The 27,848-nt window shown below is 38.0% G+C and overlaps 1 protein-coding gene across 1 annotated transcript in view; it reads left to right on the forward strand.

Moving 5' to 3' along the window:
• HECW1 (HECT, C2 and WW domain containing E3 ubiquitin protein ligase 1) overlaps window positions 1-27,848 on the forward strand; it is a 237,124-nt gene that overhangs the window by 54,368 nt on the left and 154,908 nt on the right. The window contains exon 4 of the mRNA XM_059932896.1: window positions 20,659-20,734. Coding sequence (XP_059788879.1) covers window positions 20,659-20,734 — 76 coding nt within the window. The remainder of the gene's footprint in view (window positions 1-20,658; window positions 20,735-27,848) is intronic.

Consider the following 27,848-nt stretch of genomic DNA (forward strand, 5'->3'; position numbering starts at 1 on the left):
GCTAGGAACAAGGAAGAAAAGCAGGATCTACCAATAGCCGCCATGAGGTGGGAGTGATTGTGGTTCACAGTGACCTGCTCTATAAACAAACCCAGCAGCTTTTACCAAAGAAGAAGGAACCAATGACCAGCACAGCTGCAGTGGAACCACTGCAGATTTTAGCAGCTTTTGCCCCACAGGTATTCGTGTTTGCTCATGCAAACTATCTGGGTCCCTCCCTGCCCCTGCCAGAGCCTGGGAACCACAACAGGAGCCAGCCCAGGCCTCTGAGGATGCACAAGTGTAAGATGCCATCCTCTACACCCTATGGCTGACCACCATCGTGCATGCACTCGGGGCTGGCTCCTTCAGCTGTGCACCTGTGTGCTGCCAGCCTGACCCTTGTCATCAGCCTGCACTGTGTGCACACACTCAAGGGAAGACTGTACAGCCACAGGAGAGCACGACTAACAGCCAAAGCCCCCACAGCTGCTTGTGGGCCCAAATTAGGCACTGGCTTCTGTCACTGGCCTGCACCACTGTGCTTACCTGAAGCTAGCCCCTCTAGCTGTGCACCTGCACACCCCTCACTTGACCCCCATCTCCAGCTTCCACTGCTGTGCACTCGTGGCAAGATTCAGCAGGAACAGTAGTATGTGCTGAAAGCCACAGCACCCACAGTTGGCCCCAGCCCTTGCTGCCTGCCTTGGCCCTCACCACTACATGAGTGTCTGCAACTGGCCCCTGCCACTACACAGCACCTGCAGCTGCACCTCACAGTTGAGTGTGTGCAAACCATTGGCTCTGGCCACCACCACTGTGTGCCCTGGTCCCTAGCTGCTGGACCTGGAGAGACTGCTGAAGACCACAATAGCCCTGGCAGCCACAACAGACCCCCCCAACAGTGATCAGTGAACCAAAAAGTTGTCAATGTTGTGAACCCCACCAGCCTGGGCCAAAGAGACACTGTGTCCCCCTAGACTCAGAGCTTCCAAAGTCCCCTGCAGTTAGCACCCTGCAACACTAGACGTGAGGTCACAACATGCTCCAGCATGTTCCCACCCACAGGTGAAAGTCTTCCCTTACCACAGTTAGTCTATAGAGTCTGGAAGTGATGATTGCTTCTTAAATTGCACAGACCCCTATGCAAGGCTACAGGGATCATGAAGAATCAGGGAAATGTGATTCCACCAAAGGAATACAGTAAACCTCCAAACTGGCCCCAAAGAAACAGGTCTAAGAATTACCTGGCCAAAAATTCAAAATGATTGTTCTAAAGATACTCAGAGAGATACAAGAGAACACAGATAAGTAATTCGACAATATCAGGAAAACAATACAAGAATAAAATAAGAAATTTAACAAAGACTTGGAAAACATAAAAAAGAACTAAACAGAAATTTTGGAGTCGATGAATACAATGACTAAACTGAAGAATACAATAGAGAGCAGACTTGATCAAGCAGAAGAAAAAATAAGTGAGCTTGAAGACAGATCAATTGAAATTATCCAGAGGAGCAAGAAGAAAAAAAGAATGAAAAAGAGTGATGAAATCTACATGATCTATGGGATACCATCAAAAGAACCAACTTACAAATTATTAGAGTTCCAGAAGGAGAAGAGAGAGAAAAGGCAGCAGAAAGCTTATTTAAAGAAATAATGGCTGAGAATCCCAAATCTGGGGAGAGATTTGTATTACCAAGTTCATGAAGCTCACCAAACAAAATCAACTTTAAATGATCCTCTCTAAGACACATAATAATAAAACCATCAAAAATCAAAGACAAATTGAATTTTAAAGCAGCAAGAGAAAAACTTGTTAACTTATAAGGGAACACTCATAAGGCTATCAGCAGATTTCTCAGCAGAAACTTTAGAGGCCAGTAGAGAGTGGGATGATATATTCAAAGCACTGAAAGAAAAAAACTGCCAACCAAGAATACTTTACCTGGCAAATCTGTCCTTCAGAAATGAAGGCAAAATAAAGACTTTTACAGGCAAACAAAAACTAAGGGAGTTTATCACCATTAGACTTGCCTTACAAGAAATGCTTGAAAGGAATTCTTTAAGCTGAAATGAAAACATGTTAATTAGTACCATGAAAACATATGAAAATATGCAACACACTGATATGGGTAGGTATATAGTCAGATTCAGAATAGTCTAATACTATAATATAGTGGAGGGTTAACCACATAACTTTAGGATAAAGGAAAAGGACAAGAGTATTAAAAATAACTGTAGCTACAATAATTTGTTAATGGATACACAATATAAAAAGAGGTAAATTGTGACATCAAAAACATTAAAGACAAGGGGAGTAAAAGGGTAGAGTTTTATATACTATCAAAGTTTAGTTATCAGCATAAAATAGATGATTATATCTATAAAATGTTTTATGTAAGCCTTATGGTAATTAACTTTTTAATAAAAAGTTAAATTGGATTCACAAAAGATAAAGAGAAGCTCAGAGCATACCACTACAGAAAATCATCAATTCACAAAGGAAACCAGTAAGAGAGGAAGAAAGGAACAAGGGAACTTCAAAATAGGCAGAAAACAGTTCATAAGGTGGCACTAGTAAGTCCTTATCTATCAATAATAACTCTAAATGTAAGTGGATTGAATTCTCCAATCAGAAGACATAGAGTAGCTACATGGATTTTTTTTTTTTTTAAAAAGGCACAACTTATGTTGCCAACAAGAGACTTAGCTTTAAGGACATACATAAGCTCAAGATAAAAGAATGGAAAAAGATATTCTATGCAAATGAAGCCAAAAAAGGGCAAGGGTAGCTATAATTATATCAGACAAAGTAGACTTTAAGCCAAAAACTCTAACAAGATACAAAGAAGGTCATTATATAATGATAAAGGTGCCTATTCATCAAGAAGATAAAACAATTATAAATGTATATGTACCCCCAACATTGGAGCCCCAACATATATTAAACAAGTACTAACATATCTGAAGAGAGCAGCAGGCAATAATACAATAATAGTAGGAAACTCCAATTCCCTAATTTCAACAATGGATAGGTCATATAGATAGAAAACCAATAAGAAAATGTTGGACTTGGACCATACTTTAGATCAAATAGAACTAATTGACATATATAAAACATCCCATCTAGCAGTAGCAAAATACACATTGTTCTCAAGCACACATGGAACATTCTTCAGGACAGATCATATGGTAGATCACAAAGGTAGTCTTAGCAAATTTTAAAAGATTGAAATCATACCAACTATCTCTCTTCCAACCACACAGGTATGGAACTAGAAATCAGTAACAGAGGGAAAGCTGGAAAATTCACAAATACATGGAAATTGAACAACACATTCCTGAACAACCACTGGGTCAAAGGGAAATCAGAAAATACCTTGAGACAAATGAAAATGGAAATATACCATACTGAAACATATGGAATGCTGCAGATATGGTATATATATATATATAATGGAATATTACTCATCCATAAAAAGGAATGAAATTGGGTCACTTGTAGAGATATGGATGGACCTAGGTTCTGTCATACAGAGTGAAGTAAGTCAGAAAGAGAAAAACAAATATATATTAATGCATATATGTGAAATATAGAAAAATGGTACAGATGAACCTATTGCGGGGCAGGAATAGAGACACAGACATAGAGAATGGACATGTGGACACAGTGGGAGAAGGGGAGGGTGGGATGAATTGGGAGATTAGGTTTGACACAAATATACTACAATGTGTAAAACAGATAGCAAGTGGGAACCTGCTGCATAGCACAGGGAGCTCAGCTGGGTGCTCTGTGATGATCTAGATGTGGAGGATGGGAGGGAAGTCCAAGAGGGAGAGGATATATGAATACATATAGCTGATTCACTTCATTGTACAGCAGAATACATATAGCTGATTCACTTCATTGTACTTCATTTACAACATTGTAAAGCAATTATACTCTGATTTAAAAAAAAAATCTGTGGGATGCTGCAAAAACGGTTTTAAGTGAGATGGTTATAAAAATAAATGCCTACAGTAAGAAGAAAGAAATATATCAAATAAATAAGCTAAGTTTATATTTAAAGGAACTGACAAAAACAAAAAGAGCAAACTAAGCCCAAAGTTAAGAGAAAGAAAGATATAACAAAAATCTGAGCAGAAGTAAACTAGAGACCAGAAAAACAATAGAAAAGCCTAACAAACTAAAAACTAATTTTTTGAAAAGATAAACAAAACTGACAAATCTTTAGCTAGACTAAGGGAAAAAGAAGACTCAAAATCAGAAATGAAAGAGGAGACATTACAACTGATACCACAGAAATACAAAGGATAATAAGCTACTACTATGAACAATTTTACACCAACAAATTGGATAACCTAGAAGAAATGGATAAATTCCCAGAAACATACAACCTACTGAAACTGAATCATGAAGAAATAGAAACTCTGAACAGATCAATAATGAGTAAGGAGACTGAATCGGTAACTGAAAAACTCCCCAAAGAGAAGCCCAGGACCAGATGATTTATCAATTATTTCAATCAATCATTTAAAGAATTAATGTCAATCCTTTGCAAACTTCAAAAAAAATTGATGAGGAAGGAACACTTACAAACTAATTTTACAAGACTAGCATTACCATGATACCAAAGCCAAATAAAGATACTACAAGAAAAAAAAGAAAAAACAACTACAGACCAATATCTCTGATGAATATAGATACAAAAATTCCCAACAAAATATTAGCAAACATAATTCAACTGTACATTAAAAGAATCATACAATATGATCAAGTAGGATTTATCCCTGGGATGCAAATATGCCACAGTATGCAAATCAACATATGCAAACCAATCAATGAGAAAAACAAACAGAATGAAAGATAAAAATCAAATGATTATGTCAACAGATGCAGAAAACGCATGATGATAAAGAACATACAGCAAATAGGGCATAGAAGGAACATACCTCAACGTAATAAAGGCCATATATAACAACCTCAGAGCTAACATCATACTCAACAGTGAAAGGTTGAAGGCTTTTCCTCTAATATCAGGAACAAGACAAAGGTGCCTAGTCTCACCAACTCTATTCAACATAGTACTGGAGTCCTAGCCAGAGTAATCAGGCAAGAAAAAGAAATAAAAGACATACAAATTGGAAAGAAAGAAGTAAAACTGTCTGTTTGCAATAACATGATCTTATATAGAGAAAATTCTAAAGACTACACCAAAAAACTATTCGAACTAGTCAATTAATTCAGTAAAGTTGCAGGATACAAGATCAACATACAGAAATCAATTGTGTTTCTATATATTAACAAAATATAAAAAGAAAGCAAAAAATCCCATTCACAATAGCATCAAGAACGATGAAAAACTTAGAAATGTATTTAACCATGTTATAATTATATATTTCCTTAGTGACCCATCTTTGATTCAGTAAAGTTATTCAGGAAAAAAAATACATTTAACCAAGGAGGAAAAAGATCTGTACACTGAAAAGTACTCAACTTTGATGAAAGAAATTAAAACAAATAAAAGACATTCCATGCTCATGGAGTGAAATAATTAATTTTGTTAAAATGTCCACACTACTGAAAGCCACCTATAGATTCATTGCAATCCCTATCAAAATTCCAATGGCATTTTTCTCAGAAATAGGAAAAAAAACCTAAAATTTGTATGGAGCCACAAAAGACTCCAAATAGCCAAAGCAATTCTGAGAAAGAAGAACAAAACTGGAGGTATTATGCTTTCTGATTTCAAACTATACTACAAAGCAGTAGTAATCAAGAGTATGGTACTGGCATAAAAATAGAAACATAGACCAATGGAACAGAAATGAGAGCTCAGACATAAACCCTCGAGTGTACAGTCAACTAATATTTGACAAGGGAGCCAAGAACACTCAGTAGGGAAAGGATAGTGTTTTCAATAAATGGTATTGGGTAAACTAGACAGCCACATGCAGAAGAATGAATTAGACCCCTATCTTACACCACTCACAAAAATTAACTTGAAATGGATTAAAGACTTAAATGAAAGACCTGAAACCATAAAACCCCTCAAAGAATACATAGAGAAAAAGCTCCTTGACATTGGTCTTGGCAACGATATTTTGGATATAACACCACAACAAGCAACAAAGTAAAAATTAGTAAGTGGGACTATAGTAAGTCCCACATACGAAAGAGTTCCATTCTGAGAGCACGTTTGTAAAGTCCAATTGCTTGTAAGTCCAGCAAAGCTAGCCTAGGTACCCAACTAACACAATCAGCTATATGGTACTGTACTGTTTTAGGTTTATAATACTTTTCACACAAATAATACATAAAAAACAAACAAACACAAAAAATAAAGAAAACGTTTTTTTTGGCCACGCTGCACAGCATGTGGGATCTTATGTCCCTGACCAGGGATCGAACCCGCACCCCTTGCTTTGGAAGAAGGTAGTTTTAACCACTGGACCTCCAGGGACATCCTGAAGAAAACATTTTAATCTTACAGTACAGTACCTTGAAAAGTACATTATTACAGTACAACAGCTGGCATACAGGGGCTGGCATCAAGTGAACAGGCAAGAAGACTTACTGACTGGAGGAGGGAGAGGAGGTGGGAGATGGTAGAGCTGAAGGATCGTCAGCAATAGGAGATGGAGGGCAAGCTGCAACTTCACTCACACCTGACACTGATTGAACAGGTTCTGGTTCCTTGCTGGGTTCAATTCTATCTACCCTCTTGAAAAACCGATCCAGTGATGTCTGGGTAGTAGCTCTATTTTTCTCGTCATAGATGACACGGTAGCACTGGATTGCATTCTGAACGGCTGCTGTAACCTTCGTGTACCGTTCTACGTTCGGGTCCTGTGCCTCAGAAACTAACAGTGCCTCCTCACATAAAGAAAATCCGCTTGCTATTTCCTGCATCATGAATCTCTTCTGTTCTTCAGTTACTTCTTCCTCTTGTGTCTCTTCGTCCTTTCTCTGGGCCTCCAATTCCATCAGGTCTTTATTAGTAAGCTTCTCATGTTGCACAACAAGGAGTTCAATGAAGTTGTCCTCTTGCAGATCTAGCTCCAGCTTCTTGCTGAGTGTCACTAAGTTGCTGAAGATCTCTTTGGACTCATCCACCTTCTCAAATCCAGGAAAATCTTGAACAAACTGCGGGCAAAGGTTCTTCCAAACCCCATTCACAGTGATGGCCTCACTCCACTGTCGATTATTTTCACTTTTGTTTCCATCGTTATAATTTGGCACTTCTTAGCAGTACCAGCTACATCACTGCTGCTTTGATGCTTGCTTCCAGACATCCTGGGCTTGAAATAAAGATACTGTACTACTGTACCCTATACAATACAGCAAAGTACACAAAGCACAACCACTTGTAGAGGATGCATGCACGTGACAATGTACGCCAGACACGTGAACTAACTTACGTGATTGGATGTGCGAATGCACGTTCACATCTTTGAAAGTTCCAACTTTAAGGTTCATATGTAGGGGACTTACTGTAACCTTATATACTCTTCTGCAGGCCACCAACAGATTTGGCTTTTTTTTTTAACGTAAAAAAAAAAAAAGTATTTTTACTTTCTGCAAGACGTTTCACTAACGAATACATTGTAATTTATCTAACATTCCCTTATTGATTAACCTTTAATTTCCCCTCCAATCTTTTGCTTCATATAAACAAAGCTACAATAAATTTCCTTTTATACACAGTATTTCACACACAAATAAGTAAAGCTGTGATAAGTTCCTAGACGTGAAATTAATGGTCAATTGCCAGCTTTCTTGGGTGTATGCGTGTGTATCAATTAACATTCTCCCCAATAATGTATGAGGCGCCCTGTGTCTCCACACCTTTAGCCACTGTACCAGTTAACAGCCAATCGGACGCCATACCAATTACTTAGAGTTTCATATGGATAATTGTTAAACAGGTATAAAGCTGTTAAGAAGAGAAAACAAGAAGAGAATCCTAAGGTATCAGGGAGGTAGCAATTGCAAAAAGCAGCCGCCATCTGTAAGGTTGGAGGAGCAAGTGAAGAGATTGAAATAATCAACTTAGAAGCTTAGAGGAGGGACCTCGCAGTATTGAAATGCAGACCTCTTTGGAGGAGGATTTTATTCAGCGGTGCTGTGAGCTTGGAGGAGGGACCCCATGGGCCCGGACCTGACTTCTGAGAAGGTTACTGATGCTTCACTGAGATGGAAAAGGTCAGACTGAATCTTAAAGTGCTGGAAGAAACCCAAAACAGGATTCTGCTGCTGCAAAGGTGAAGCATTGACGCTGCAGGTGGAAACAGTTGCTGGGCTAACGTGGACCGGCACAGGAAGCAGAGAGGGCGGAGCTAGTCCCTTCTTCCTCTTTCAGCCTCCCTCTTCCCCTCTGGCATCTCCTATTGGCAGTGCCTGCGCAGGCGGCAGGTGGCAAAGCAGAGATGGGGTGAGCAGTCTCCGCTCCAGCGTCCCAGTTTAGAAGGGTGGGAATGGAGTCGAAAGACAGCTCAAAACCTGGCAGGTCACGCTGGTAAGTTCTCAAACTTTTTGCTAATTGCCAACGTGACAGGTGAAAACTCAGAGCTTGTAGTTTTGATTAGCATTTTTTCTTATTGGGGCTGAGGTTGAATACCTCTTAATTTTTAGAATTGTTTGGTTTTCCTTTCTGTGAACTATCTTTTGATATGCTTTGTTCATGCTTCTTTTCCTTTGGTCGTCGTTTTTGTTTCTTAGACATGAAAGAAATTGGGCTTTTGAATATAATGTGAGTTGGAAATACTTATGCAGGTTTCTCATTTATCTTTTGATATATGTTGGTTTTTCCATGTATGCATTTTAATTTTTTCCAGAGTTGAGTTTATCAATGTTTTCTTTTGTGACTTCAGGGTTTTTCTTCACCTGTAGGAAGACCTTTTCAACTTTGAGATTTTTAAAATGTTCTTGACCACCTAGAGGGGTGGGATAGGGAGGGTGGGAGGGAGGGAGATGCAAGAGGGAAGAGATATGGGAACATATGTATATGTATAACTGATTCACTTCGTTATAAAGCAGAAACTAACACACCATTGTAAAGCAATTATACTCCAATAAAGATGTTAAAAAAAAATTTAAAAAAAAATAAATAAATTTAAAAAAAATAAAAATGTTCTTCCACTTTTTCCCTAATGCTCTTATGATTTTGGTTTTAAAATTTAAATATTTGATCAAATTGGAATTTTTTCTATTATATAATATGAGATATTAATCCAAATGTGTTTCCTTCTTCCGGATTTACTATCCGGATGTCCCAACACCATTTATTAAATAATCCATATTTTCTCCACTGATTTGAAAATTCACCTTTATTATAATTCCTGTATGGTTTTAAAATTTCTTTTTGGTCTATTTCTGGACTTTCTAGTCTATTTTGTTGCTATGGCTATTCATGTACTAGCACCACACTGTTTAATTACTCTAGCTTCATTATTTGGGTAAGTATCTTCTATAGCACTTTTTCCTCATTATTTTCCCCTTTTAGAACCTTGTTTGTTCTTGATTTTTCTTTCTCCCATAGGAAAATTTGAGTCAGCTTCTCTAATTTTAAATCCTATGGGTAGTTTCATTGGGATCATATAAAAATAAAGATTAAGAAAGTGCTGAAATTGTTATCATGTTTATCATGTTGAAATTGTTATCATGTCAAGAACATGGTATACCTTTCAATATCTTTTTATTCTTTTGCATATTTCTTCAGTATATCCCAAGGTGCATGTACTACCTTTTTTCTCCTCATTTGCAGTCCTGTGCATCTTGAGTTGGTGTCTTCCCACACCCCAATTTTACCTCCAGTGCATATGGAAGCCACACTTCATATATTGTGCTCAGAGTTATAGATATCTTGTGGTTTTATTGAAGATGGAGTTTGCCTTTTTGTTTTTCTTTTCCTTGTTGCTTTTGGGTGATTCATGAGATGATAGGGGGAACAGCTTTTTCCTCTTATTTAAAAATTGGATGCTATTTCATTTACATGGTCAAATACTCTGGGATATCATCATATTGACTGCAAGAAATCCAGTTTTCGTCACCAAATATTTCTGGGAATCTCTGAAATGCTAAATAGTTCACAAATATGCTCAGAATATCATTGCCACCTCGGCTAGGCATCTGTCTCTCAGGTACTTCTCAACCATCTACAGTTAGCATTTCTCTATCTCAAAACCAGGTGTTACCCCTTTCACCTATCCCACCTGTTTTCAACCTGGGGTAAATATTTCCCTGGGCATATATGATGGCATTCCCAGGAGTAACAGGAACAATGATACCAGAGTCTCAGTTTCCATATGTTTGTTTTCCTGAAATTGATCTGCCTGAGAATATGCCAGTGGTCTGTAGGTTCTCTTTTCCAACTTCTCCTTTCACTCTTCCTCTTTCACACGTAGTTAAGGAAAGCCATCAGTCTCACCCGTTCTAGATCTTACTATGTGCATTGGCTTGGGGGTGGAAAAGCATCTAGGGAGCAACCAAGCAGGCACTTCAGAATCCTGGTGCTTGCTGAGAAAGTGAGTGGCTGCATTGATTGCGGTGATTGCCATTTGCAGCTCAGGTGGTTCCAATTCTTGGCTCTCATTAGAGCTAAGGAAGACTTAAAGGGATTGTCAGTGGATAGGCAATGTAAATTAATTTTTACTGATTGATAACTATGTTTTTGTTTTGTACATAGCTTGTAGAGATTTAAAGAAAATGAAGAACGTTACTATAATAAAGCTCCTTGTATTTGCACCTACTTCTATATATGAACAGTTGTCTCAAATGCATACATAAAAAGGAAGAAAACTGGTGATAAATTGTCTAACTCTAGTAATAAAAGATGTTCATCTGTGTAGATATAAACTAATTTCTTTTATTACAGTATAGTTAATTTACAATATTGTGTTTCAGGTGTATAGCAAAGTGATTCAATTATATATACATTTTTTCAGATTATTTTCCATTATAGGTTTTTACAAGATATTGAATGTAGTTTCCTGTGCTATACAATAAATCCTTGTTGCTTATCTATTTTATGTAGTTTGTATCTGTTAATCCCATACTCCTAATTTATTCCTTCCCTCCCGCCCTTTCCCTTTTGGTAACCATAAGTTCCCTGGGTCTGTCAGTCTGTTTCTGTTTTGTATATATATTCATTTGTATTATTTTTTAGATTTCACATGTAAGTGATATATAATATTTGTCTTTCTTTGCCTGACTTACTTCACTTAGTATGGTATTCTCTAGGTCCATCCATGTTGCTGCAAATGGCATTATTACATTCTTTTTTATGGCTGAGTAATATTCCATTGTATATTAGTACACCACATCTTCTTAAACCACTTGTCTGTTGGTGGGCACTTAGTTGTTTCCATGTTTTGGCTGTTGTAAATAGTGCTGCTATGAACAACGGGGTGCATATATCTTTTCTAATTAAAGTTTTTGTGTTTTTCTGGATATATGTCCAGGAATGGGATTGCTAAATCATGTGGTAACTCTATTTTTCGTTCTTTAAGGAATCTCCACACTGTTTTCCATAGTGGTTGCACCAATTCACATTCCCACCAACAGTGTAGGAGGGTACCCTTTTCTCCACACCCCCTCCAGCATTATTATTTGTAGACATTTTGGTAGTCATTCTGACCAGTGTGAGGTGATACCTCATTGTGGTTTTGATTTAAATTTCTCTAATAATTAGCCATGTTGAGCATCTTTTCCTGTGGCTGTTAGCTATCTGTATGTCTTCTTTGTAGAAATGTATATTTAGGTCTTCTGCCCATTTTTTGATTGTTTGTTTGTTTGATATTGAGTTGTATGAGCTGTTGGTATATTTTGGATACTAACCTTTTGTCGATTTCATCATTTGCAGATACTTTCTCCAGTTCCATCGGTTGTCTTTTCATTTTGTTGATGGTTTTCTTTGCTGTGCAAAAGCTTATAAGTTTGATTCGGTCCCATTTGTTTATCATTGCTTTTAATTCTTTTGCCTTGGGAGACTGATCTGTGAAAACATTGCTATGATTTATGTCTGAGAATGTTTTGCCTACATTTTCTAGGAATTTTATGGTGTCATATCTAATATTTAGAACTTTGAACCATTTTGAGTTAATTTGTATATTTGGTGTGAGGGAGTGCTCTAATTTCACTGATTTACATGTAGCTCTCCAGCTTTCCCAACACCACTTACTGAAGAGACTGTCCATTTCCTCCATTGTATATACTTGCCTCCTTTGTCATAGATTAGTTGACCATAGGTGTATGGGTTTATTTCTGGGCTCTTTATTCTGTTCCGTTGATCTATATGCCTGTTTTTGTTCCAGTGCTACACTGTTTTGATTTCTGTAGTTTTCTATCATTGTCTGAAATCTGGAAGGGTTATGCCTCCAGCTTTTGTTCTTTTCCCTCAGGATTGTTTTGACAATTCTGGGTCTTTTGTAGTTCCATGTAAATTTTAGGATTATTCTAGTTCTGTGGAAAATGTCATGGGTGTTTTAATAGGGGTTGCATTAAATCTATAGATTGCTTTGGATAGTATGGCCATTTTAACAATATTAATTCTTCCAATCCAAGAGCATGGGATATCTTTCCATTTCTTTGAATCATCTTCAATTTCCTTTATCAGTGTTTTATAGTTTTCAGCATATAGATCTTTTACCTCTTTGGTTAAGTTTATTCCTAGGTTTTTTTTTTTTTTTTTAAATGTGATTTTAAATGGGATCTTTTTTTTTTTTTTAACTTTCTCATTCTGGTATTTCATTGTAAGTGCAAAGAAATGCAACAGATTTCTGTATGTTAATCTTGTATCCTGCTACTCCGCTGAAATTGCTTATCAGTTCTAGTAGTTTTTGTGTGGGGCCTTTAGGGTTTTCTGTATGTAGTATCATGTCATCTGCAAATAATGACAGTTTTACCACTTCCCTTCCAATTTGGATACCTTTTATTTCTTTTTCTTGTCTGATTGCTGTGGCTAGGACTTCCAATACTATGTTGAAGAGAAGTGGTGAGAGTGGGCATCCTTATCTTGTTCTAGATTTTAGCAAGAAGGTTTTCAGCTTTTCACCACTGAGTATAATATTGGCTGTGGGTTTGTCATAAATGGCTTTTATTACGTTGAGATATATTCCGTCTATACTCACTTTGAATTTTATCCAATGGATGTTGAATTTTATCAGATGGTTGAGTTTTATCAAATGGTTTGTCTGCATCTCTTGAGACGGATCAAGAATGGATGTTGAATTTTATCAAATGGTTTGTCTGCATCTCTTGAGATGATCATATGGTTTTGGATGTTGAATGGATATTGAATTTTGTCAAATGGTTTGTCTGCATCTCTTGAGATGATCATATGGTTTTGTCTCTTCTTTTGTTACTATGTGTTGTATCACATTGATTTGTGTTATGTCAAACCATCCTTGTGACCCTGGAATGAATCCAACTTGATCATGGTGTATGGTCCTTTTTATGTATTGTTGGATTCAGTTTGCTAATATTTTGTTGAGATTTTTTGCATCTATATTCATCTGAGATATTGGCCTGTAATTTTCTTTATTTGTAATGTCTTTGGTTTTGGTATCAAGATGGTGGTGGCTTCATAGAATGACTTTGGGAGTTTTCCCTCCTCTTCAATCTTCTGGAATAGTTTAAGGATTGACATAAGTTCTTCTTTTAGAATAGTTTGAGAAGGATTGGTATAAGTTTTTCTTTGTATGTTTGGTAGAATTCCCCAAGGAAGCCATTTGGTCCTGGACTTTTGTTTGCAGGGAGTTTTTGTTTGTTTGTTTTTTGTTTTGTTTTGTTTTTACAGATTCTATTTTGCTTTGTGATTGGTCTGTTCAAATTATCTATTTCTTCTTGACTCAATTATGGCAGGCTATATGTTTCTAGAAACTTGTCCGTTTCTTCTAGCTTGTCTAGTTTGTTGTCATAGTAGTCTTTTATGATTTTCTATATTTCTGCCATATCAGTTATTATTTTTCCTCTTTCATTTCTTATTTTGTTTATTAGGCTCCTCTCTCTCCTTGGTGAGCTTGGCTAGAAGTTTGTCAATTTTTTTTGTCTATTCAAAAAAGCAGCTCTTGGTTTTATTGATCTTTCCTATTGTTTTTTAAATTTCTATTTTATTTATTTCCTCTCTGGTCTTTATTATTTCCTTCCTACTGCTGACTTTGGGTTTTGTTTGTTCTTTTTCCTGTTCTATTAGGTGTTAGGTTAGGTTGTTTATTTGAGATTTTTCTTGAGGAAGACCTGTATCGCTATGAAGTTGCCTCTTAGAACTGCTTTTGCTGCATCCCATAAATTTTGTAAGGTTGTGTTTTCATTATCATTTGTCTCAAGGTATTTTCTGATTTCCTCCTTGATTTCATTGTTGATCCATTGGTTTTTTAATAACATATTGTTTAGTCTCCATGTGATTGTGGGGTGTTTTCCTGTTTTTCTTTCTGTGGTTGATTTCTAGTTTCATACCATTGTTGTCAGAAAAGATGCTTGAAATAATTTCTATCCTCTTAAATTTGTTGAAGCTTGTTTTGTGTCCTAGTATCTGGTAAATCCTAGAGAATATTCCATATGCACTTGAAAAGGATTTGTATTCTGAGTTTTTTGGATGTAGTGTCCTGCAGATATCAATAAGTCCAATGGTTCTGTTGTGTCTTCTAGGATCTCTGTTGCCTTATTGATTTTCTGTCTTGAAGATCTGTCCATCGATGTCAGAGGGGTATTAAAGTCTCCTACTATAATTGTATTCCTGTCAGTTTCTCCCTTTATGTCTGCTATTATTTGTTTTATATATCTAGGTGCTCCTATACTGGGTGCATATATGTTAACGAGTATAATATCCTCTTCTTGTATTGATCCCTTTATCATTATATAGTGTCCTTCTTTGTCTTTCTTTCCGAACTTTGTTTTAAAGTCTATTTTGTCTGATATGAGTGTTGCTACCTCTGCTATCTTGTTGTTTATATTTGCATGAAATATCTTTTTCTGTCTCCACTTTCAATCTATCTGTGTCTTTTGGCCTAAAGTGGATCTCCTGTAGGCAGCATATTGTAGGTTCTTAGTTTGTTTATCCAGTCTACCATTCTGTGTCTTTTGATTGGGGTATTTAGTCCATTGACATTTAAAGATATTATTGATAAGTATGTATTTATTGCCATTTTAAAACTTGTTTTCCAGTTGATTTTGTAGTTCTTCCTTGTTCTTCTTTGAACAAACTTTGTTCTTTTTATTTTTCCTTTTGTGGTTTGATGGTTTTCTTTTGTATTAAGCTTGAGTTCCTTTCTTTTTTATTTTTGTGAATCTATTGTATATTTTTGATTTGTGGTTACCTTGGTTTTCAAGTGTAACCCATAGCTATATCTACTTGATTAGACTGATAGTCATGTAAGTTCAAACACGTTTTTTTAAAATCCGCACTTTTTAACTCCCTCCTCCCACATTCTGTGGTTTTAATGTCCTATTTTACATCTTCATGTTTATCCTTTTGCTATTTATTGAGGTTACGATCACTTTTACAAAAATGGTTTTATTTTTTAATCTATTTACTGGCTTATTTAAGTGATCTTCAGTCCTTTTATATATTTGCCTTTCCTATTGTGATTTTTCCCTTTCCTATAGATTTTTGCTTCTTTTCAATTTACAGAAGACCTTTCAATATTTCTTTTATGATAGGTTTAGTATTACTGTATTTTTTAGTTTTTACTTGTCTGAGAAATTCTTTATCTTTCCTTCTATGCTGAATGATAATCTTGCTGGGTAGAGTACCCTAGGTTGCAGGTTTTTCCCCTTCAGGACTTTGAATATATCATGCTACTCCCTTCTGGCCTGCAAAGTTTCTGTAGAGAAATCAACTGATAGGCTTATGGGGGTTCCCTTGTAACTGACTTTGTTTTTCTCTTGGTGCTCCTCTCTTTATATTTAACTTTTGCCATTTTAATTATGATATGTCTTAGTGTGGGTTTGTTTGTGTTCCTGTACCTGGATACCTGTTTCCTTCTTTAGGTTTGGGAAGTTTTCAGCCATAATTTCTCCAAATACATTTTTTCATTTTCTATCCCCTTCTCTCTTTCTTCTCCTCCTCGAATCTGTATTATGTGTAGGTTGACACACTTCATATTATTCCATAGATCTTGTTCATTGCTTTCATTTTTTTCATTTGTCTTTCTGTCTGCTGTTTTTATTGAGTGATTTCCATTATTCTGTCTTCCAGATCACTTATTTATTATTATGCACTATTAAGTCAGCTGTTCATTGCTTTTAGATCAGTTTTTATCTTGGCAACTGAGTTATCTAATATTGATTGGTTCCTCTTTATAGTTTCTAGTTCATTGTTACAGTGATCTGCATTTCTATTGGTAATATTTATTAATTCCTTTAGCATTTTTATTACTTTTTCAACTTGTAGCCTGGAGAGGTATTTCATTTTTGGTTTTTCAGAGGATTTTTCTTGTTCTTTTAATTGGGAGTAGTTCCTCTGCTTTTTCATTTCTCTGTCTCTATGAATGTAGGAGAAATAGTTATCTACTGTGGTCTCGAAGTGCTGTTTTTATGTGGGAGCATCCCTGTGTAGATTGTGGCAGTCCAATATTTTTGGTGTGAGGGCTATTTCCTCAGTGTGCTGACCATTATCCCCTTGATAGGAGGTGTGATTCATGTGGTATCCAGAGCCTGCAGATGTTGGGTGGGTCCTCCTCTTTGCTGCATGGCTGTCACAGCCTTGTCAGGGGTAGGGTCTGCTTCCTAGTTGTTGGAGTAGAAGCCCTGAGGGTTGGGTTTTATAAGGTTCCATTGCTCTATGTCCTATGTCCCCAAGAAGGTGAACACGGAATCCACTGAGGCCCGTGTGGTCACAGCAAACCTATGCGCTGCCCATGCAGGTATCTGCGGTTTTGTGCATAAGCAGCCCAAGGTCACGTCCCTTTCTCTGTTGTGTTCATCCCAGACCCTAGTGCTAGGCTGGCGGTGGGGCCGGGGCATTGTGACTGCAGGATTCGAGGTGGTTGTGCTGCTGCCTGGGACCCGGGCTGCCTCTATGGTAGGGCTCTCTCCGGACCTTTTCACCGAGATCTGGCTCCAAGCTACCATGTGAGGAGTGCACTCACCAGGAAAGGAACCGCTGCATACTCCTCCCCACGGGCTGCCCACCAGGGTAACTGATATCTGAGTCCATTATCAGTCTTCCACAAAGCCCACCGACAGCCAGAGTCGCACTTTGCTGTGAGCACACTGACAGTGGGGCTTCATTGGCGGACCTGTGCCCCAACCGGCACCACTGTGATAGTAGGGCTTCAATGGTGAACGCACATCCTATCTCAAGTGCACTAACCATGGCAGCCTGGACCACACTCCAGGCCCTCTAGGCTGTCTCTGTGCAGCTAGACCAAGTCCTCTCCCAGGGTTCTTCCACCCGAGTTTTAGTGCTTAGCTGCTGCGTGTACTAGCAGCCCCACCCAGCATGCATTTTGGGCTGGGAGGTACAGAGAGGTGGCAGCCATCAACACCAGTCTCTCTCTGCACTTATTGCTAGCAAGCCAGCACGCAGACACTCCTTGCAAGTGGAATACAGGCTCCTCCAGCTTCCTATCTGTCCCAGCAGACCTCCCAGCAGACAGGGATTTCTCAGAGCAAGAGCCTTCCTATGCGGCCCTCCCTCCTTCACAGATCCCTTCCAGGAGCGCCAGTCCCATCCTGATCCCTTTTTTTTTTTAATCCTACCCAGTTACATGGGGATCTTTCTTGCAGCTTTGGTTGTATAAGGGATCTTCTGCCAGTTTCCGGTTGGTTTTCTGTGAGAATCGTTCTGCATGTAGATGTAATTTTCACTGTTTATGGGGGAGGTGAGCCCCACACCCTCCTGCTCCACCCCCTTGATCCCCCCCTCCCAGCAGATTCAGCCTTGAATCTGTTAAACCATTTGCCAGGTAGGCTTGGTTGTGGAAATAAGTTGTGTGCAAAACACGATGACACTGTGCACTGCGTCTGAGAGGGGACATCATGACCCAGCGCCCAGGGCTTGGAATAACAACTGGGCATCAGACAGGCTGGAAAGCCGAGAGAATGTGCAGACCTGAGAAGATGAGCAATTCCCTGATGTGCCCCTCAGTCTTAGGTTGTTCCAGGGTGAGACTATTTTTCCTGAGTCTTCACACCATTTTCACAGTCAGTAAATGGTAGAGCATATCTCTGTGAGTGCAGCAGATTTCTGAACCTCAGACCAGCCTCTGGAACTCATCTTGAGCAAAAAGCCAGGATGCAAAACCTTCCCAAACATCTTTACTTCCTGGAAAATGTTTATCACCTGTTGCCTCCCCCTTTGTATCATCAGTCTGGCTCTGAGATGACTTGATAAATACTGTTAGCAAAAAGCCGTGAGTTAGGGAAATTTTTATGAAGTTTTAAATGTGTGTCTCCCCTCTGAACTTAGTAGCTTCTGAAAAATATACATTATCTTTTTGTCTACAGACTTGTTTCGATGCAATAAATATGAAGGACCTTTTTGTAAATACCTTGAATTTCCAGCAGAAAAATATTTAAATACGAGGGATCAAAATTATGTTTTAAATAAGAAGGAACAGATGTACTATTCTTTGTTATCATTGCAAGTTTAAGCTCGTTTAGACTAGCATGAAATGTGCAGTTTAATCCTACCTTTGAAACAGTGTAAAATCAAGGCTCTATTAAAAGTATACTTTTTGTTGTGCCCTCAAGGAACTTATCTGAGATGGAACAAGCTAGATGTTGACATCTTTAAACTAGAATTAAGAACAGTCAATTGTAATTGTCCCACATAGGCAGGTACGTCACTGTAAGGGAGTGTGGCCAGCCTGCCCAAGTCTCCCATGGCCTTTGCTCAGGCATAGATTTGAAAATGAAGAAAAGTCCTCAACATGAAGGAATTTTGAACTCTGATTAGGCCCATGCACATTGGCCACGTTGAGAGCTAGGAGAATTGTCCAGCCTGAGGATGCAGTCTCTGAACTGTTGACCTGTGCTGCTCGGGGTCAGCTAGGCAGAGAGAAGAACAAACACAGACTGGGAAGGAGCAGGCTGTCCAGTGTGAAGAGGGCTGATACTTCAGCCCAACCAGCGCTCTGACTCACCCCAGTCCATACGTCACCCACATCTGTTCCCTCTGCTGGGCAGCGCAGCAGCCCCGAAACGCCTCTTGCATGTGGGCCTAAAAGCAGACTTACTGAGAGGATTGGCACCCGAGCTGCAGCCGAGCATGTAGGCCCGCCAGGGGCACCTGCTTTACGAGGGGGTGTTCTAATAATCCCTTTGTATTCTCCTTGGGAGAAAGCTGTGAGCCCTAGTGATGCCCGGTCATTACTCCCAGTCTCATATAAGGCAAGATGATGGTCACATCCAGTCACAACTCTTCCAGCATCAAGAATACTGAGAGAGGGGCTTCCCTGGTGGTGCAGTGGTTGAGAATCTGCCTGCCAATGCAGGGGACACGGGTTCGAGCCCTGGTCTGGGAAGATCCCACATGCCGCGGAGCAACGAGGCCCGTGAGCCACAACTACTGAGCCTGTGCGCGTCTGGAGCCTGTGCTCCGCCAACAAGAGAGGCCGCGATAGTGAGAGGCCCGCGCACTGCGATGAAGAGTGGCTCCCGCTTGCCGCAACTAGAGAAAGCCCTCGCACAGAAACGAAGACACAGCACAGCCAAAAATAAATAAATTAATTAATTAATTTAAAAAACAAAAACAAAACATTAAAAAAAAAAAAAAGAATACTGAGAGGAAGTAGAAAGAGAGCAAACTCACAGAACCTCGAAACAGAGAGACTTTGAGCAAGAGGTCATCGAGCTCTCCATTTTTTGCTTCTTCAGTACAGATTATCTTCTAAAAAGTGGACACTGTATGGATTTGCTTAATGCTCAGATTTGTATATTATTTTCTGCAAATATATAACATATGCAAAGGTAACTGCCTTTGAATAAATACTCAGAATCATTTCTGAGTAAAACTTGCCTGGAAGAGACTGGAAGCAAGGACTCTAGCTGCTTTGATTAATCCATTAACAGATAAATATTGAGCAATGATGGAAAGTAGAAGATTTTGGCAACCTGGTTTGCAAATACCTACTAGACGAAGATAACCCATGTAACAACTGTGTTCTGAAACATCCCAGGAAGGCAGTTAAATAACGAGACCTCAGAGTAGCTTCTTAATGCCATGCTCAGTCTCCTCCCTAATAAACAGAATTTCCTGGAAATCTCTAGATAGTAATACAGATCAGAAGGAAAGAAGATACAGCAGTTTAACGCTATAATTTGCTAATGGAAACATATTGTAATTACAACAGTAAACATCTATTGACCTATCATTCTACTGCCTTAGGTTCTGCTTTAATAAAAACCTTTTGCAAATTTGAATGTGAAAAGACATTGTTTACATAAGTGGTTATAAAGAGCCTCTAATATTACAGTAATTATTTTTGTTGGTTTCCATTTCTTTGAAAAGTACCCCTCATCCCTACTAGCATTTCCCACTCTATTACTGGGAAAGACATTAGGTTGCTAAAAACTTCTTTTAATCAGTAGTAGCCTAATGAAATCACAATGCTGCTGTCTTTGTATTCTGTAGCTACAGAAATAACTGTGATTAAGCATGTTTGTATTGGAGCGTGAGTATCTATTTCAATGCTTCTTTTGCTTGTCTCCCATTTTCTGTCTTCTTACAGATTTTTAAAAGTATTGGCTCTGATGAGACTGCGCAAGGGCAAGGAAGTCGGAGGCTGATCAGCTTTTCTCTCTCAGGTATGTATTGCTCATATGAAGGCCTTGTGGAGTGAATAAGAATGTCAGTCAACAGTCAGGAGACCCCTTCAGTTTGACTCTTATCTATAAGTTACTCAACCTCTCTGTGCCTCAGTTTCTCCATCTGTAAAACAAAATTTTAAAATATCTGCTCCATTCCCCTGTTGACTAAAAATTATGCACAACCTAAAAGTTGAGAGTTATGTTTTATTTGGTGGGAATTTTTAGGACTTCAAGCCCGGGAGGTAGCATCTCAAGTAACCCCGAGAGAACTACTCAGAGGAGGCGAGGGTGGGACTAGGATATATAGGAGTTTTGCAACAAAGGGCAGGTAGTCTGAATGTCAAAAGATTACTGTTAAGTAAAGAAAACCAGATGATCTCAAGTTAAAGCATTTAGTGCTTTTCTATGTTTGGGGAGATGCAAGAGTCTGCATTCCTTTGATATGCACCTCAGCTATCTGGGGCCAGTATCCTGTGTTTTCATATCCTGAGTTTCCTCAGGGCTCACCAACTCACCGTGGGTGGTGGCTGCAGTCGCTGATGACTGTGACATACTTTGTTTACTGATATGGCAGGAAACATTCCATTTCTCACCCCTTGACCTCATAAGGGTACTAGAGGATTCAATAAGGAATAGATGCATTCCTTAGATGAGATGAGATGATGAGAAGAGAAGCTACCATTCTACTTTTCCTTCATGGCTAACTAGCAGTAATTGAGAGTTTATAAAGTGGAGTAGGGGAAAGCCTGAGACAAGAAGCAGCTAGCAGACCCTTGGTCTAAATAAAATCTCACATGAAATCCAGTTGGTAAAACAGATTAAAAACTGAGCTGCTAGCAACCTAAGTGTCCATCAACAGATGAATGAATAAAGAAGATGTGGCACATATATACAATGGAATATTACTCAGCCATAAAAAGAAATGAAATTGAGTTATTTGTAGTGAGGTGGATGGACCTAGAGTCTGTCATACAGAGTGAAGTAAGTCAGAAAGAGAAAAACAAATACCGTATGCTAACACATGTATATGGAATCTAAGAAAAAAAAGAAAAAAAGAAAAAAGGTCATGAAGAACCTAGGGGCAAGACGGGAATAAAGACACAGACCTACTAGAGAATGGACTTGAGGATATGGGGAGGGGGAAGGGTAAGCTGTGACAAAGTGAGAGAGTGGCATGGACAGATATACACTACCAAACGTAAAATAGCTAGTGGGAAGCAGCTGCATAGCACAGGGAGATCAGCTCGGTGCTTTGTGACCACCTAGAGGGGTGGGATAGGGAGGGTGGGAGGGAGGGAGATGCAAGAGGGAAGCGATATGGGAACATATGTGTATGTATAACTGATTCACTTTGTTATAAAGCAGAAACTAACACACCATTGTAAAGCAATTATACTCCAATAAAGTTGTTAAAAAAAAAACAAACTGAGCTGCTCAAAAAAGTACACTTGTGGAAAGATTAGTGAAATCCAAAAAAAGCCTGTCATTTAGTTAATCATAGTTAGTTAATAGTTAAGAGTAATTTAGTTAATTTTTTCGTTTTCATCATGTACCATAGTTCCGTAACCTGTTAACAGTAAGGGAAACTGGGTAGACTCTTCTTTGAATCTAAAATAATTTCAAAATTAAAAATATAAAGAAAAACTGAGTTGCTCTGGCTAAAATGATATACAGAGTTCAGAGCCCCATGCACTCAATTTCACCCTAAGTGGTCTTTGCGAAGACACAATGGCATGAAGCTGTAGGGCGCAGAACTGTTCAGCACAGTTTGAAAACTATTGCTTAGCTTATTATCAAACCAACAAATATTGTAGGCCATAAATATCAGAGATCTGAGATCACAGAAATGAAGTTCATGAGTGTCCTTGGGAGATGGACGGTCAACTGAGGCTTTCCATGTCTAAGTGAGCCCCCAGTAAAGCAAACGTGTGTCTAAAGATCCATTGATAAGTGATAATAACAAGGTTAATACACAAAAAGTCAGTCTCTTTCCTATATACCAGCAATGAACAAATGGAATTTAAGTTAAAAACGCAATACCATTTGCATTAGCACCTCCCCAAAATGAAATACTTAGGTATAAATCTAACAAAATGTTGATATGTACAAGATGTTTATAGGGAAAACTACAAAACTCTAATGACTTAAATCAAAGAAGAATGAAATAAATGGAGATATATTCCATGTTCATGGATGGGAAGACTTAATATTGTAAAGATGTCAGTTCTTCCCAAACTAATCTATAGAATCAATGCAATCCCAATCAAAACTCCAGCAAGTCATTTTGTGAATTCTGACAAACTGATTCTAAAATTTATAATGAGAGGCAAAAGACCCAGAATAGCCAACACAATGTTGAAGGAGAATATCAAAGTTGGAGGACTGATGCTACACAACTTCAAGACTTACTATAAAGCTGCAGTAATCAAGACAGTGTGGTACTTGTGAAAAAAAGAAAAAAACAGAAAAATAGATAAATGAAATAGACTAGAGAGCCCAGAAATAGACCCCCATATAGTCAGCTGATCTTTGAAATATGAGCAGAGACAATACAGTTGAGTGAAATAGTCCCTTCCACAAATGGTGCTGGAACAACTGAACATCCACATGCAAAAAAAAAAAAAGAATCTAGACACAGACCCTTCACAAAAATTAACTCAAAATGGATCATAGACCTAAATGTAAAACACAAAACTATAAAACTCCTAGAAGATAACATAGGAGAAAACCTAGATGACCTTGGGTAGGGTGGTGCCTTTTTAGATACAACACCAAAGACATAATGCATGAAAAAAAATTGATAAGATGGACTTCATTAAAATTAAAAACTTCTATTCTGCAAAAGACAATGTCAAGGGAATGAGAAGACAAGCCACAGACTCAGAGAAAATATTTGCAAAAGACACATCTGATAAAGGACAGTTAATCCAAAATATACAAAGAACTCTTAAAACTCAACAATATGAAAACAAACAACCCAGTTGAAAAATGGGCCAAAGATCTTATCATCTTGTCAGACATCTCACCAAAGAAGCTATACAGATGGCAAGTAATCATATGAAACGGTACTCCACATCATATGCCATTAGGGAAATGCAAATTAACACAACAACTAGATACCAGCTATGTACCTATTGGAATAGCTAAAATCCAGAACACTGAAAACACCAAATGCTGGTGAGGACGTGGAGCAAAAGGAACTCACATTTATTGCTGGTAGGAATGCAAAGTGGCACAGACACTCTGGAACACAGTTTGGTAGTTTCTTTCAAAACTAAACATTCTCTTACCACATGACCCCATGATCACATTCCTTGGAAATTACCCAAATGGAGTAATTTTCATACAAAAACCTAACACAGATGTTTATAGCAGCTTTATTTATGATTGCCAAAACTTGGAAGCCATCAAGATGTCTTTCAGTAGCTGAATGGATAAATAAACCATGGTACATTCAGATAATGGAATATTATTCGGTGCTATAAAGAAGTGAGCTATCAGGCCATGAAAAGACATGGAGGAATCTTGAACGCATATTACTCATTGAAAAAAGCCAATCTGCAAAGGCTACGTACTGTATGATTTCAACTATATCACACTCTGGAGAATGTAAAACTATGGAGATGATAAAAAGATCAGTGGTTACTGGGAGATAGGGGAAGGAGAGATGAATAGGCAGAGAACAGAGGATTTTTAGGGCAGTGAAAATACTCTGTATGATACAATAATTATGGATACATGTCATAATGCATTTGTCAATGCCCAGAGAGTGTACAATGCCAAGAGTGAATTGTAACGTAAGCGATGGATTTTGGGAAAGGAAGTAAAGTATCTCTCAACTGTGATTATGATGTGTCGATGTAGGCTCATCAGTTATAACCAATGTACCACTCCGGTAGGGGATGTTGATAATGGGGGAGGCGATGCATGTGTGGGCAGGCAGTATATGGGAAAAATCTCTGTACTTCCTTTTAATTTTGCTATGAATCTACAGCTACTCTAAAAAATTAAGTCTTAAAAGAAACCCATTGACAACATTAGCATGTGTCTGTCTAGGTTTAAAAAGAAAAGAAAAAAGAAGAAACTCAATACTTTTGTATTACTAGGACAGAAAACTAACAACTCCTGATTTGTTATTCTTATGTTCCCATTGAAATGCTTGATAACAATTATTTGTACAAACCTTCAGAAGCAGTAGAAACCAGAAAACTACTCTACTGTCTGCCAGAAATGAAGAATTTTCACTAACCAAAGCTCACTAAAATCCTAAAGCCTAAGAGGGATGCCATACAGGACGGACAGCATGGGGCTGGGGAAGGAGACAAAATATCCATTCACTGGTTCCCATTTTGGCTCTGCCATGTAGACATGGGCTCACAAACTCACCACAGGAAAGGAAACCACACACCCCACCACCACCACCACCACCAGCTTGGTTCAAAAAGCTACTTTATAAGGTGATCAGGATGGACTCATCTCCTACAGCCCCCAATATATCATTTTTCTTACACTTATCTCAAGGCAAAAATTGCCAGCAACGAAACGTGACTGGAGATGTAAAATTAGCAACTAAAGAAGCAAGCCTGGAATGGTCGTGGAAATATAATACTTAGTAGTTGAATATGTATATGTTTAATTCACTACATCTGTCAAGGAAAAATAAAAGTCAATACTGCTTAAAGTAGCATAATAAATTCCATGCCTCAAAGAAAGATGTGATAAAAAGATCATCAAATCTACAGCTAAGCAAAGCCCACAAAGTATCAAAAAGTTGACTAGATGCTGGTCATCTCCAGGTGTAAAAGTAGGGATGAGGATTCCAACAGCAGCTCGTTGGACAGCTAAACTAACTAAAGATGGACAGTACCGGGGTACACAAACTACTCACGGATAAAGATTAGACATTGTGACTTGAAGAATGTGTGGAGAATAGAGTCTACCTTAAAAAAAAAAAAAAGTTGAAGGACATAACACTCGAGGAAAAAGACAAGTATTTTGTTGGCAAATATCTGCTCAAGAGAAATAAGGGATTTATCACTCGTCTGCTTGTACTCTCTATAAAATACAGGAAAGTGCAGGACCTATTAAGTAAGAGGTCTAGGATGAAGTAAAATGGTAAGGGATTTCTTTGAAGTTCTTTGAAGCTAAAAGAAAGTCAAGTGTACCTGTTTCCTGTTGCTGCTGTAACAAACTACCACAAAGTTAGTGGCCTGAAATAAGACACATGTATTCCCTCAGTTCTGGAGATCAGAAGTCCAAATGAATCTTAAGGGACTAAAATCCGGGCGTCGACAGGCAGGGCTGGTTCTCCTCTGGGGTCTCCTGAGAAGAATCCGCTCCTCATCTCTTTCAGGTTCTAGAGTCTACCTGCATGTTTTGGCTCGTGGCTGCATCACTCCAATCTCTGCTGTGTTGTCACATCATTTTCTCCTCATTTTGCCCCTCCTTCCTCCATTTTATAAAGACTCTTATAATTACATTGGGCCTAACTGGATAATCCAGGCTAATCTCTCCATCTCAATAAAGGTCCCTCACCACATCTGCAAAGTCCCTTTTACCATGTAAGGTGACATATTCACAGGTTCCAGGGATTAGGTCATGGTCATCTGTGAGGGACCATTTTTCTGTCTATCGTAGTCAAGGAGAGATTTAAAATAAATTCTAAAAGGTGCAATCACAGAATTCAAAGTGAGCTTTGAGAGCTTTTAGAAAGCAGTAAGAGCGTACTCACCACTACAGAATTAGAATCAATGATACGGTAGACTGACTTGAGATTCTCTCCTAGAAAACATAGAAGAAGGGTCAGACCTAAAAAGGATAAGGAAGTGAAAAGATGGATGACATATACAGAACCAATACATAGATATTTAATGTTTTTGATGAAATGATCAGAACAAATTGAAAGGAAATAATAGGAGAAAGGTTTCTTGAGTTGAATGTGATTTTGAATCTTTAAATTAGACTATAAGGTGCTGAGGGAAAAAATGTATGTACAGAGACCAACATCTAGACAAATGCCAATTTTTTTAAAGAAATTTTCAAATGCAGACACAGTAGACATCTGAGTGGAAAACGCGTGATACTTACAAAAGAATAAACCTCATGTTAATTTCAGACTTGTCTTCTTATCATACAGAATGCTAAAATCATGAAACAAAGGCTACAGAGTTTTAAGGGTAGCATGTTTTAGCCAAAGATTTCTGTGCCCACCAGGTTGTCATTTATGTAAGAAGGCAAGAGAAACACATTCTCAGGATTGCTAGGGCTCAAAGAACTTCACCCTTGCATCTTATCTGAAAGTAATATGTGAACATCCACGCCAGCATACAGAGAGATAAATTTAAGAAAACTCAAGAACTGGAGATACTGCATATAATTGGACTGCTTTTCTTTTTAGAATTTAAAATAAGAAATAACCAGAAAGATAGATCATGGAATTGTCTCCTCTGGAAATTTTCCAGAATAGAGTAGACATGTCAAAGCAAGACTGTTGATGCAAATGCTTTACTTCTCAAATCTGTTTATATATTCAGTTTTTACCACTCCTTGGTGGTAATAAATTTCCTGTGTAACTACTATCCCTTTAATTTTCAGTGAATTAACACTATAACCTTAAAAATCATAAATGCAAATACAGATTTTTTTCACAAGTATTGGAGACAATTTAAATATTCAAAATTACCACAGAGCCAAATAATGAAATACTATATACTGTTTAAGAATTATGTATACAAAATGTTCTAAAAGACATGGGACATCCTTATGGTATAATCCAGGCAAAAGAAAAAATTTAGGGTACAAGTTTGTATATACAGTATGGTTGCAACTATGCAAAGAAAATTACTGAAAGGCAATAAAAAGTCTAGCAATGGTTGCCACTATGCAGTACAATTTGAAATAATTTTAAAATTCTGTTTCTTTTCCTTCTATATTTAAAAAAGTTACAGTAGGCATCATGTTTACCATGTTTACCATGTTCTGATGTTGTACCATCAGAACAAAAAACTAATGCAGGAAAAAATGAGGGAAAATTAAGTATTTTCCCATTAATGTATCATTTACTATTGGAAAATCACAAAACTCTGTGTTCTTATAGATATCCGTTCCAACA

The sequence above is a fragment of the Balaenoptera ricei genome, chromosome 9 (genome assembly GCF_028023285.1).
Source record: "Balaenoptera ricei isolate mBalRic1 chromosome 9, mBalRic1.hap2, whole genome shotgun sequence".
In the NCBI taxonomy this organism is placed as follows: domain Eukaryota; kingdom Metazoa; phylum Chordata; class Mammalia; order Artiodactyla; family Balaenopteridae; genus Balaenoptera; species Balaenoptera ricei.